This window comes from Musca autumnalis, unplaced genomic scaffold (genome assembly GCF_047663935.1).
Source record: "Musca autumnalis isolate F117 unplaced genomic scaffold, ASM4766393v1 scaffold_3, whole genome shotgun sequence".
In the NCBI taxonomy this organism is placed as follows: Eukaryota; Metazoa; Arthropoda; class Insecta; order Diptera; family Muscidae; genus Musca; species Musca autumnalis.
In genome coordinates this window covers 62,501,266-62,515,448 of record NW_027411866.1, presented here as the reverse complement: position 1 = coordinate 62,515,448, position 14,183 = coordinate 62,501,266, and the positions used below count along the sequence as shown (strand labels likewise).

Sequence of the window (14,183 nt, the reverse complement as noted above, 5' to 3'; positions counted from 1 at the left end):
TAAAAATTAAAGAAAATGTGAAAAACATCAGATTTGATTTTTGGACAATGGAGCACTAAAAATCGTAGTGTTCCGACTGCGTAGCACTAAAAATTGTAGTGTTCTGATTGCCGGATCAATAAATAAAATCGTAGTGTACCACGAGTCGGAACTCTATAAATATAATATTTGGTTAAATTTGATCGAATAAAATTAAGATAAACAGTTAAATCCATGTCTGTTAAAATTAGTTACAAACGTTGGGAACTTTGGTCGAAAATATGAAAAAAATTATTTAGTTGTTGTGGAATGAAGCACAAAAATCGTAGTGTTCCGGATGCCGGAGCACTAAAAATCGACAAGGTGATGTACCACACATAAGTTTAATATGATTTGTAAGGAAAATTAAATATTTTATGTTTTTTTAATTGGACAATGGAGCAGTAAAAATCGTAGTGTTCGACTGCGGAGCACTAAAAATCTTAGTGAGACTGCCGGAGCACTAAAAATTCTAGCATACCACGAGCCGAAACGCTACTTGCGGAAAATCCGCGTAGTTCATTGATGAATATTGTCTGTTGTACAAATAATACGTTGCGTGGTTATATTTATCCCGAAATCATAAAGCTGATTTTCTGCTTGCGGAAAATCCACACATTTTCTAACTGTATTCATTGAGGGATATTGTTTGTTGTGCAAATATCAGCAGGCACAATTTTCCCAAAATAATAAGTGTCACCTATACCTTGTTTGGTTATACATATTTATACCGAAATCATAAAAATAATTTTAAACGTACAATCCTACTTGCGGAAAATCCACATACTTTCTTCAACTGCATTCATCGAGGAATATTCTTTTTGACACAAAAAGTTATAGGTACAATTTCCGCAAACATTGTATTGTTATCAATATTTTCCATTCATTATTTCTTTTGTTCACAATAAAAATTTAAGTAATTCATGAAGATCCAGAAGACAAACTTTCTACGAAAATGTACTTCTTTATAGCACTAAGTATTGTAATTCTTATACATATACACTGATGGCCAAAACTAAAGCAACTGAAGTTGCAAAGGGAATAAATGCTCTGTAACTTTTATAAAAATAGACATACATATCCTAAATGTTTTTTCTGTTTTAAATTCGGTATTTTATTCACATTTAAAAAAAAAAACATAAATGCAAAATTCATTTTAAAGGAAAAATAATATATGGAAAACTAAATTGACCCTATTTTTGCTTGGTCAAAACTAAAGCAACTTTTTAACTTTTTATTTTAAAATAAGTAAATTTGGCTAGTAATCGATAACATAACCATTATTTTTGATAACGGCTGCACACCTACGGGGCATTGAATCAATAAGACGCTCAATTTGATCTTTGGGTATACTATTCCAGGCATCCTGAATCCTTTGGAAAATGTTGTGTTTGTTTCCCAATCTCTCTTGATTTTCCTGTCTACGATACTCCAAAGGTTTTCTATGGGGTTAAGATGCTTGTGCTTGCCATGACAAAACCCTGATTTTCGACTTCCACAATCAATCTTTGATGCATGTTTGGGGTCATTGTCATGCTGAAACACCCAAACAATCGGCATATTTTCATCAGCGAATGGAAGCATCACGTTTTCCAACACATCTTTGTAAACAAACCGATCCATAACTTCCTTTATTTCATGGATAGGCCCAAGTCCAAAAAACGAAAAACAACCCCACATCATTACCGATCCTCCTCCATGCTTGACAGTACCCTTGCAATACTGCGGATTGAGTCTTTAATTTTTTGGCCTTCTGACCGTAAAATTTTTTGTGTCTGAGCCTTTAATCCCAGCAAAACATGTTGGAAGTTGTGCAATTGGAGTTATGATTTCACAACATCTTTCGATGTAGTCTAAAAGAGTTATGAAAAATGCACTCCGTTCGATACATTTTATAAGCAGTTGCTGTAGAGATCCCTAAAGAACAAAACAGTTGGTTGATCCCTACACATTTCTTTAAAAGATAAACAAGAGTGTATACATTTCGAAGAATTTTGTTCAAAATAAGTCCGTGTTTAGACACACACATTTCTCGGGAAAGTAAATTCAGTTTTTAGGCAATAGGGGGTAGGAAAGAGTATTGAGGAGCTCTTTCCTCTCCGCTCTCTCCCAAAAAACTCGACTTACTTTCCCGAGAAATTTGTGTGTCTAAACACAGACTAATGAAATAACAACTTAAGTTGCGAATTTTTTTGCGGTAATTTACCAGACGGAAATTTTTAATGGAGCGGAGTTGGAGTCCATGTCGAAAGCTGAACTAGTGATGGGAAGGCAACATAAAAAAACTTTAGGATGATGAAAGAAAATCAGATGCATTTAGATTAAAACGAGAACGGAGGAATTAAGCTCAAATGTGATTGAATTTAATGGAAACTTTTTTTAATTTGTGTTTATATGTATAATAAAGTTCTTTGTGTTCTTGTTTTACACAAATAATAAATGCATATTATTTATTTTGGGATATTTCGCAATGGCTTGCATTTTAATTGCATCTTTAGACTGATTAAATATGCAATCCGAAGGATGCATATAAATTCAATCCAAAGCACTGCATCTTAAGTTGTGATTTGGATCGAAAATGGAGTGCATCCTAGCTGTGTGCTGTGGAAGCGAAATGGAGTGAATCCTAGCTGCGCTCTCTCTTCTAAAATTCATAAGTGAATTCATAGGAAAAGATTCAACTGCATCCGCGGATGCAAACTTTTTGCTGGGATATTAAACTTAGACTCATCCAAGAACAAAATATTTCTCCACTGAGCCGGGTTCCAATTGATATGTTCGTTTGCGAAAGCCAACCTGGCTTTCCGATTCTTTTCAGATATAAACGTTTTTTTTTGTGGCCTCCGAACATGCAGGCCAGCTGCCACAGCTCGTCTACGCACTGACCTTGAGCTTATGATAGCTTGAGCAATGATAGCTCTCTCACCAACTCAGTTGAACTCTTAAATGGGTGTTTTTTTTTATTTTTCTCACAATTTGTTGATCAGTTCTGGCCTTCCACCGTGGTGTCACTACTGATCCAGTTGCATAGAAACGACTTATAATACGAGAAATCACCGATTTATTTATGGAATATTTCTCCGAAATAATTTTCTGTGATAAATTATTTTCATAGTCACTGATAATTTGCTGTTTTATCCATGTACTGTATTTGTTTGTAGCCATTTTTATAATTTTTTCTGACGATACTTAATAATCGAATACAGACACTTGCTGTTGTGATAAAAACTTCTTAAAAATGATTTATGACAAGCGAAATGGGTGTAGAAAACAAAACGCGATAATTATAACGGTAAAAACAACTAAAATTGCAGTGATCATTAGGGTTATAACTTTTTGCACTTTTTTGCAAATATTAAAAATACCACAACATAGCCGTGTAGAGCATGGAAAACTATTATGAAATACGGTGTCAATTTTTCTCTATTGCGAAAAAAGTTTCCGCACCAAACGCATTGAAGTTCAGTAATGCATTTTTTTTTAATTTTAGCTGTTATGACAACATACATATTTGCTTTAAATTAAATTTTTTATTTTTTTGTAATCTAATTTAAAATCATTACCAAAGCGTTCTGGACCAATTTGTTTTCAAATCGCGCCATTTCGGAGCATTTTAGGAATTTTTGACACTATTGCAATTTTTGTTTTTTCTTTATAAACTCGTGAATTTTATGTTTATATTTATTGTACCTATTGGACAAGAGAATATGGTGTCATTTGCAACAAATTCGCGAAAGTTACAGACAGTTTTTAATGAATTTGCCTGTGAGAGTTGTATTTTTTTCTATGAATATTTATTCAAACAAATCAAATTTAAAATTATAAGTAGAAAAATATCAAAAGGGTTTTAGTAATTACAGTCGGCGCGGAAACTTTTTTCACCGAATCGAGCTTAGAAACGCCTTTTCATTATTAGGACAAAATTCCCCACGTGTTACTGGTGTTGTATTTTTGTAAAAAACATATACGATTCTCACAGGCAAAGTCAACAAAAACAGCCTGTAACTTTCGCGACTTCGCACAGTGCGAAATTTGGGAAGTTTAGTGGAACTTTAAGGGATTTTCAAAGTACATGAAATTAATTAAACTTTTATTGAAATCGTTAGCTAAGTACTCCACTGCAAATGGTCCATACTCAGTTTACCGATTTATTCCACGAAACGACTTAAAAATGCACTTAAAGTTGCACTTTTGTTTAATATTTTTTTTTTTGTAAGAAATGTTTTTTTGTTTCATTAAATACATGGAGTGGCGCGGACAAATGGTAAGTCAGTATGTCATGATTTATTTTTCTTAATATTTTACAAAACTATTATGATATTTTACACTTTTAAAAAATGCAAAAAAACTCGTACTGTTTTCGTGCAATTTTAGTCGGAAAGAAGTGCTTTTTTGAAGTTTTCAAAATTATAATCTTTTATTTTCCGTGGACATTTCAAAGGTGAATTACGTACATTCACGTGTTAAGATATATATAATCTGAAAGATTATAAAACTGCTGCGGTATCGCGCGGTCTTTGGAGATATTCAAGATTTTCTAAAAAGACTTCGGAAATTTCATTCAGTTGCATTTTCCAAAAGTGGAAGGTAAATGCGAAAATGAACGCCATTGTTGACTGTGTTTTGAAGAAATGGACTCACTAATTCTAACAATGATAAATTCTGTAAAATTAAGAAACCACTCGCAATTTTTCATAGTTTTGACCTCTAAATGTTGGTGATTTACATATAGTGCAACATTTTTAGATGCTGCGGTGCAAATACCAAAATACGTTAAAAATTTTAATGCAGTGCAGACTTGAACTTGATCTGAAAGGCATTATTAACAAAATTAATGGTTCAGACCTGCTGAATGGACCAATAAACATTATAGATACAAATGAAAACAAAAAATATTGACATTTTACTCCTTAATAGATGTGTAGGGTTTTGGGGCTTCACCCAGAAGAGGACCTATGTTGACAGCTTTTGTGTGACGAGGATTTTTTATTCGCTAACATCTTAAAATTTACATTTGCATCAAAATTGGCTGCAATTTTTGTCTTTAACCTTTAAAATACCCAATATGAGGGAACCCGGCATGTGGGGGCTACTCCAAAACGCGAACCTATATTGAAAATATTTTGTACATAAGTTTTCTATCCGCTGAAAACTCAATATACCTATTTGCATCAAAATCGATTGAAAAATAAATGTAAAACTTAAAAACGGCAGCCACCGTTACATGAGCGCTACAGGAAATTGGCTAAAATTTGGCTATCGGTATTCCCTAGTGTTAAGAAACCTTCTAGCAATTTTTTTTTTGAACTGGGTCCACGTTTTGATAGGGTCCCCATGTAATTGTACCGCCAGATTTTCGGAATTTTTAGGGTTTCATATAAGTTAATAAATCGAAATGGCCGAAATGCCACTTAATCTTTCGTGGATGTAGGCTACCCCCAGAAAATTGTCGATTACTGTAGGTCCACCCTTTGATTTTGTCCCCATAAGTACGTACCGCCCAATATTCGGTATTTTTAAGGTTCTTGCCGTAATAGTCAATCAAAATGGCTAAATTTTTCAAATTTTACATTGAGGACCACATTTTAACGTATCCTTCATATAACTGAACCTCACAATGCCTCTTCTATATATTTAAAAAGCTGAAATGTATCACCTGCACATTTGAAAAAATGACAAAAACACCCTGAAATGTACCCTTAGTATTTTGGGGACCAGTTCCAAAGATGCGGAAAGATGCAGCTGAAAGTTTGCAAAATATAATCGTTAGACTACTACTGATCTTTTAAAAAAAAGTTCGTTAGGGGGAAAGAGGGGGAACATAATTAAAACTTTACATGAAATTGAATTATATTGAAGAAATTACATTACAAAAGTCCTTTAGTCAATATACGTATTCAATAATGAATCTCAAAAATTAACAAACACAAAACTGCATAAAAATTAAGTTAATACATTGTTTTTCAATATTCGATTTAAGTTTGGTCAATATAGAGTTCATTTAGTTTGATATTGATATTTTACTTTCACCTAACTTTTGCACTGAATTCACCTAGAAATCCAACCTGTTACATTTTCTCTTTTTTGGTGCCATTTGTTGCTTTCCAAATCTGCTACCAAAATGAATAAACGTCGACTTCCTTCTTATATCCTTTAGAGTAATAACACTTGGATTTTTGTTTAATAAAATAAAATATCGGCTGGCTTTATTAATATTGGCTTTTAATGGCGGTAAGTTTTTAACGGCACCAAGGATACAATCGTTGCTCTTTGTTGTTTATTCACTAGTACAAATAAAGTTACAATAAATAAAATTAATAACACTTTAAATTTTGACCATAAATTTTTAACTTCAAATAAATAATTTAACAACAATTGACTTTGACTTACATGTTTTTTACTTGGTATTGCAAATTCGAAAGAAAGTAAGTATGTGCCTGATGGGCCTTTTATACCAAGTTTGTTAACAAATACATACAAGAAAATATAAAACATAATAAATAACGGCTTGGGAAATTTTGAGCCATTGCTTTACTCAACATGACATTCGTCCTTCATTTTACGATATTGGCAGTAGCCGGGTTGCCATCATCAGCAGGGTTGCCATCATCAGCAGGGTTGCCATCATAGATAGGGTTGCTTTCAACAACATCCCCACCCCCGTGAACTGACCCAGTGGGGGAGGATTCACCACTTCTGTCATCAACATCTAGAACAGCCAGTTTGGATATTGGTCGTCTATATGTGCCTGTGCTCGTTCGTACTTCTGCAGATCGGGCCACTCCATCTTTCCCTGTATACAGCTGAATTATCCTGCCTCTTTTCCACTGACTTCTTGGCAGATCCGGATCACAAACAAAAACCAGGCAGCCGACTGTAATTGGCTGTGCAGGCAGGCACCACTTCGTGCGACGAGTCAGCTCTGGTAAGTATTCACGCAGCCATTGACTCCAAAAACCATTCTTCATATTCTGTAAAACACGCCACTGCTTCCTCAAACACATTAACCTCGGCTCAAAGGGTGCTGGCGTATGAATCGAATTAGGACATCCCAGGATAAAATGGTTTGGAGTTAACGGTTCTGAGTCTTCTGGAGAAACGGGAAGATGGGTTAACGGCCTAGAGTTAACCATGTTTTCAGCTTCAATTAAAAAGGAACGGAAAGTCTCCAATTTAGGCGCCTGTTCCTTCATCATGGCATACAAGGCTTTCTTCACAGACTGGACTAGGCGCTCCCAGACACCACCTTCACTTGGGTTGCTTGGTGTGTTGAATATCCACTTTATTCCAAGAGCCGTCACCTTTGAATTAAAAGATTCATTATTTGGAATAAAATTTTCAGTACCTTGGAGTTCTATGGCGATGCCGACAAAATTTGTCCCATTGTCGCTTCTTATAGTCGTTGGGACACCTCTTCTATTAATAAAGTTACGTAGGCACAGCAGGCAGGAATCGCTTGAGAGGTCGGTAGCAATTTCCAAGTGAACGGCTCTTACAGTCGGGCAAGTAAAAAGTGCTACCCACCGTTTTTCCCTTTGACGCCGAATGGTTACACTAACAGGGCCAAAATAGTCCAATCCGGTATATGTAAACGCCCTGACATAAGGCGTAACACGCTCCATAGGTAGTGGTGCCGTCTGTGGCTGGCGGGGCTTGGCATAAATCATTTTGCAATATACACAACTCGCTTGGATGCTTTTAAGCAATTGGCGAAGTGCTGGAACCCAGAATTTATATCTCACTTCGCACATGACCGTGTTGAAGTTGATGTGACGGAGACGTTCGTGGTACCATTTGACCATAAGACTTGTGAACGGATGATTCTTTGGCAAAATTATTGGACGTCTAGCCTCCATGGAAAGGAAAGAGGCATTTTCAAACCTACCAGACACTCTCAGTAGTCCATCGCCATCAACAAAGGGATTGAGCATCTTAATTCCGCTGTCTTCTGACAATCTGCCATTTATGGTAAGCGCCGACAAATCATCCCCAAAGGTTTCTTGTTGAACCTTCCGGCAGAGATACTTCTCACCTTCTGCTTCTTCCTCGACGGTCAGATCACCAGTCATCATATTTTGCCCTTTAACTTTGCGCTGCAAATTTTTTACATACCGAAGCACCCACGACATAGTCCTCTTGAATCTATTATACTTGGAGAAACGTTCAATATTAGGTATAATAGAAATTACTTGCCTTGCCAACATCACTTTATATCGGGAACGCAGCTCAGATTCACCTCGGCCAGCTATATTACCTCTTAATGTCTCCAAAGGCCAATGCTCCTCACCTTTCTTCAAAAAATCTGGTCCATTTTTCCACCTCCCCTCAGGATTATACGGCTTAGATAATTTCATTTGGGTCCCTTCATCAGCTGGATTGTCTGCACCGGGACACCATCTCCACTGCTTAATCTCACTGCCATCTAAAATTTCTGCAACTCTGTTTGCCACAAACTGCTTGTACATTCTATGGTCAGACCTAATCCACTGCACTACTGTTGAGGAATCTGTCCAAAAATAGATGGCATTAATATGTTTTAAATGATTTTTCACAATAGATTCCTTTAATCGTATTCCCATCACAGCAGCATGCAATTCCAACTTCGGTATTGTGTGATAACGCGTTGGGGCACAACTCGTCTTACCCATGACAAACACCACGTTAATATCTTTCCTTATATTATCAATTACACGCCAATATCCGACTGCAGCCATTGCATCTTCACTTGCATCTGTAAATACATATGTGCAATTCTACAACATTAGTACTAAAATCACAAGAATAATATCGTGGCACTTTAAAATTCACAATATTCTGCAACTGTTCTAGCCACACTCTCCATTGGCAATATATTTCTGGCGGTAAGTCGTCATCCCATTTGATGCCACACTTCCACACCCTTTGCATAATAATCTTCGTCGTCACCATAAAATCACAAATAAAACCAAACGGGTCATAAATAGACATATTCAATGACATCTCTCGTTTGGTTGGCACTTTTTCACATTTTAGTATTTGTCCGTCCACTTTGTTTACTTTTAAATCAAAACAAAAAACATCTGTTTTTGGCACCCATCGAATACCGAGTACCCGTTCCACTCCGTCATTAATAAATGTATTGCCACTTATTTCTCCCTCATCAGTGGGATTGCCATACTGCTTGGTAATATATTGGGAATTTGATTTTACCCCATGTAAATTGAAACCGGCGAATTTATGAATTTTGATGACATCGGTTAAAGTCCTGATGGCCTCTTCCTCTGTGCTGAAACAATCGACATAATCATCAACGTAGTGTCGATCTATGATTCCATGCACTGCTCTCGGACAGTCATCAAGAAAATTTTTTGCATTTAAATTTTTAACAAACTGGGCTATGGTGGGGGAACAGGTGGCTCCAAATATCAATCGCTCCATCACATAAGTTTCAACCGGCTTATTGACATCACCATCTCTCCATAAAAATCTTTGGCAATTTTGGTCGGCTTTCTTGACAGCAATTTGATGGAACATTTCCTGTATATCGGCACAAACTGCAATTGGACCTTCTCTAAACTTGAAAAGAATAGTGATTAGTGGATTATTAATATCTGGGCCTGACAACAGGCATTTATTTAAGGCAACTCCCTCGACTTCAGCAGCGGCATCAAAGACTAACCGTATTCCTTTCTTGTTAGGATTTTTTACTCCAAAATGTGGAATGTAAAATGTACGATCATTTAAATCATCTTCATCCGTAGTGAGTTTTCGGCAATAACCTTCCTTTACATAATGTTCAATTTTACATTTATATTTACTTGCATAGTCTTCATCTTTTTGCATCTTTCGCTCAACGCTGTATAATCGATTTAGCGCCATATTATATGAGCTTGGTAGTGGCGGAACGTCTTTTTTCCACAACAGAGGACATTCATAACGACCGTCAACTCGCTTCGTTTCACTTTCCAAAATGTCCAACGCTCTTTTATCTTCATCTGACATCAACGGCTTTGTATTGATTTTGACTCCTAATGTTTCGGTATCAAAATAGTTGCGCATCATACTGGTCATTTCTTCCAGAATAGCATCTTCGGATCTGGAACATCTGTGGAAATGTAATGCACGTTTAGGATAATTATTTACATCACCTGGAATCGGTCCATAAATTATTGCTCCCAATCTTGTTAATGTCACAATTGGGCCAAATTCACTTAAAAGGCGAGGAGTTTCTAATGGCACTGTCAAAAAGGCATGTTGAAGACTCAAAATCATCATTGGGCGAACGTTGGAATAATCCCCAATTGGGATTTGTTCGATTTCCTGGTATTTCTGGGATTTTAAAATGTGAGCCATGTGGCAACTCTGCACCGGCAATGACAAATCAGCTGATAAATAAATATTGGAAATTGTAAATTTTTTGTTTTGACGGCCGGTACCACTAAGTGTGACGCGAATTTTTTTCGTTTTTTGTGAAGTGCGGTGATTATTTAGCCACTGGAGCTCCAAATATTCGTCTTCTCCATGCAAATCCAATTCGTGCGCGACGTCGGTGTGCAGCATGGATACATTTGCTCCATCGTCAAAAAAGGCATATACGGTGATGTTTTTGTGTTTTCCATACAACGTGACGGGCAATATTTGGAACAAAACGTTTTCGGTATCGCATGTTGCATGGCAATTTCTCCTTTCGGGTAGTGTTTGTTGTGTTCCAATTGCATTTTGATCATTTTGTGGCAAATTATTTATTGTTGTGGTGTGACCTGTTGGCATCGCGGCTGACGTCGGGTTATGTTTGTGTAATAATGTGTGATGTGGTTTTGGACAATCGTTTATGCCACAACGGCGTTTCATGTTTTTGCTTGGTGGCCTCTTCTCAAGCAACAGAAACAAGTTTTAAGTTGCTTTATTTTGTTCCATCTGTCTTCAACGGACATCTGCAAGAAAGATGGACAATTTTTAATATTATAACAGTCACCCAAACAAATGGAACACTGGTGATTTGAAGCGACTCCTACACATGCATACTTGCGACCTGATGGTGGTGCTGTAGTTGGAAGATGGCGACGATTGGATGATATTGGCTGAGTGTCATGAACCATATTGGCCAAACGACGAAGTGTCGACAACCATTTGGAAAAATCGACTATTGTGGCTGGTTGTTCGAGAGTTATGCACTTTTCAGCCCACTGCATCTGTCTGTTGGTGGACAACTTCGACACCAATTCGCTAAGGAGTGACGGATTGGATAGATGATGCTCTCCTTTGGCATTTTGCAAAAATGTAGCCATATTTGAAATTTTATTTGCATAATTGACGAGTGCATCCAAATTATCATTATGAACAGGAGGGATGGCTCTAACTTTCTCTATCTGACTTCGAATTAATTGTTCTGGTCGCCCAAATGTCTCCTGCAGCAATTCCAAAATGGCGTCAACGTTGGCAGAATTTCCTAGCAGCGACTCTACGGCTTCTCTGGCACGACCTTTCAAGGCATCTCTCAATCTCATTATGTTGTGGAGGTTAGAATATCCAAATTCGGCGGTGGTTGTTTCAAAAGATTCAAAAAAAAGTGAACCATTCCTCTGGTAAACCCGTAAAAATTGGCAGTGGGTATATCTTTTTGTGTGGAATTGATGTTGAGCTGTGAGAAGTGGAACTTTGGACGGACATTTCTGAGGTTATGGACAATGGCGGTAATGGATGGTGACTTTGTGTTTGTGATGGTTGATTCACAGGTTGTGACAATGGCTGTTGTTGACATACTTGTTGTGATGGTATAGTTTGTGGCATATTAAATTGTGGCTGTATAGTTTGTGGCATATTAACTTGTGACTGTGATGCTTGATTGTGCAATATTTGTGATTGTTGTTGTAACAAAGGCAATGCAGGATGTGACTGTAAAGTGGATATTTGTGTGGCTAATTGTGACTGCATTTGCGTGGCTGTTTCCAAGAATTGTGCTTGCATCTGAGAATTATTAAAAAATTGTGTCTGCATTTGTTGCATTTGTTTTTGTATCGCATCCATCTGCATTTTAATTTGTTTTTTAAAATCGGCAAGTTCATTTGAGGATTTTGAGGTTGCGGCTGGTGAATTAGTAACATTTTGTGGCGTCGTTCCCTGAAGAGGAGGCTGATTGGCTTTATTAGCAGAAGACATACTGACCGAAAGTGTTTTTTCAGGTTCGTTTTGTTGGCTGCGAGACGGCGTATTTGATTTTGGCGAATGAGCGACGGACATGTCGTAAGTCTCTGGATCAAAACGGGCTGGTGGAATTCCTTGGGTGCTTCGGCTGCTTGTTCTTCTTGACTCCTGGTGATCTGACATGAAAGAAAAATAATGGCAATATCTCAAGGTAAGGCAAATTATATCAATATGACGATATTTTACTGCAAAATATTGGCTTGACTCAATTGTTTGCAATAAAATGGCACAAATGTCTGTCCGTCCGGCTACTGTTGTTCAACATAAAAAACACACACACATACAAAAATTCACATAAACTTTCAACAAATTTGGCTTTGACGTTTAATAAACTTGTAGAACATTGAATAAAATGATGTTGCTTTCCAAATCTGCTACCAAAATGAATAAACGTCGACTTCCTTCTTATATCCTTTAGAGTAATAACACTTGGATTTTTGTTTAATAAAATAAAATATCGGCTGGCCTTATTAATATTGGCTTTTAATGGCGGTAAGTTTTTAACGGCACCAAGGATACAATCGTTGCTCTTTGTTGTTTATTCACTAGTACAAATAAAGTTACAATAAATAAAATTAATAACACTTCAAATTTTGACCATAAATTTTTAACTTCAAATAAATAATTTAACAACAATTGACTTTGACTTACATGTTTTTTACTTGGTATTGCAAATTCGAAAGAAAGTAAGTATGTGCCTGATGGGCCTTTTATACCAAGTTTGTAAACAAATACATACAAGAAAATATAAAACATAATAAATAACGGCTTGGGAAATTTTGAGCCATTGCTTTACTCAACATGACATTCGTCCTTCATTTTACGATATTGGCAGTAGCCGGGTTGCCATCATCAGCAGGGTTGCCAGCATAGATAGGGTTGCTTTCAACAACACCATTCTCAAAGAGTACAGTAAGAAGTAATCCATAACAAATTTATTTTAGAGAAATTTAACATGTTAGTAGTAGATATGAACACATTTGGTACCAAAAATTAGACTTTCATTTTTTAATTTTGGCCAATGGCAGCGACCACTGTGGTATGTGAGGGATTTTCACGAGGAATATTAACAGGAAGTTTTCTGTGTAAAAGGGTTTGATAGACCTGACATCCTTTATAGTTGGCAGTATGTGTCTCCGAACAAAGAGCACATTTTGGTGGGTCCTCCTTACTTTTTGGGCAGTCAGCAGTTGGATGGTTAAGTCCACATTTGACACAAGCAAATGGCCTTTTGCAATAGAACTTAAGTATAGTACACATTGACAAGCAAAACTGACAGTCATCGAGGTCTATTTCGTGAATGTCAAAGCCTAATTGAAAAATTTCTTTTATAATCTCTAAATAATATCGTAAATATTGTATTTCAAACGTTTTTAACTAAATAAAAGTTGTTATTTGCCGGAAAATTTTCCTTAAAGTACGTTGACTGTCAGTTTTGACTGTTAGTGTGTACTCCCCTTTAGTATGACCATATTCTTGACAGCGATAACATTGAACAATATCGCTTGATTTAATTGGTGATTCGATTTGAACAATAGCTTTACCAATGTCTTTTATCTCAAAAACATCTTTATTGTTAGGATTAGGATCCAAATCTACAAAAAACATCGGTAGGGGTTCCTTTGTTCTCTTATGCTTAATATTAGCAACGTTTCTGACTTGATGTCCTTTCAAAACAATGAGGCTTTGATGTTTTCCACAGGGGTCGAATGGTGAAGATTTCTTATAACAAACCTAATTTGGTACGTGTGGAAACAAATTTCATTACTTTCAAAATATTTGACAAGTTTTCTGTAAGAATCAATAGTCTTGATGCTCAGTTTGATTTGATTATTTCTTAAAACCTTGTAATTAAACTCACTGTCAGTTATGACTTTTTCAATACTTATAATCATCGAGCAAATATTATCAACTCCAGGAACAAAAATTGGTGGAGGTTTTGGTGTGTGTATGACATTGTTTTCGGTAACGTCGTCATCTTC

General features: G+C 36.4%; 1 protein-coding gene across 6 annotated transcripts; it reads right to left on the bottom strand.

Moving 5' to 3' along the window:
• Positions 1-6,191: 6,191 nt before the first annotated feature.
• LOC141399837 (uncharacterized) lies at positions 6,192-12,868 on the bottom strand. Of its 6 annotated transcripts, XR_012411981.1 has the most exons (3): positions 8,827-12,182; positions 6,409-8,749; positions 6,192-6,302 (listed from the first exon to the last, which is right to left on the bottom strand). XR_012411981.1 is itself a non-coding variant. In XM_073979166.1 (2 exons), exon 2 carries the CDS (start codon positions 10,846-10,848, stop codon positions 8,740-8,742), a length of 2,109 nt encoding a protein of 702 aa, XP_073835267.1. In that variant the 5' UTR covers positions 10,849-12,317; positions 12,853-12,868; the 3' UTR covers positions 6,192-8,739. The 6 variants fall into 6 exon arrangements, 4 of the variants coding, with proteins under 4 accessions (XP_073835267.1, XP_073835266.1, XP_073835268.1 ...); XR_012411980.1 differs by having other exon boundaries at positions 6,409-12,182; XM_073979166.1 differs by adding an exon at positions 12,853-12,868 and having other exon boundaries at positions 6,192-12,317.
• Positions 12,869-14,183: the final 1,315 nt, after the last annotated feature.

Coding starts and splice junctions, on each gene's coding strand:
- LOC141399837 (XM_073979166.1), bottom strand. CDS start 10,848: ATGAAACGCCGTTGTGGCATAAACGATTGTCCAAAACCACATCACACA.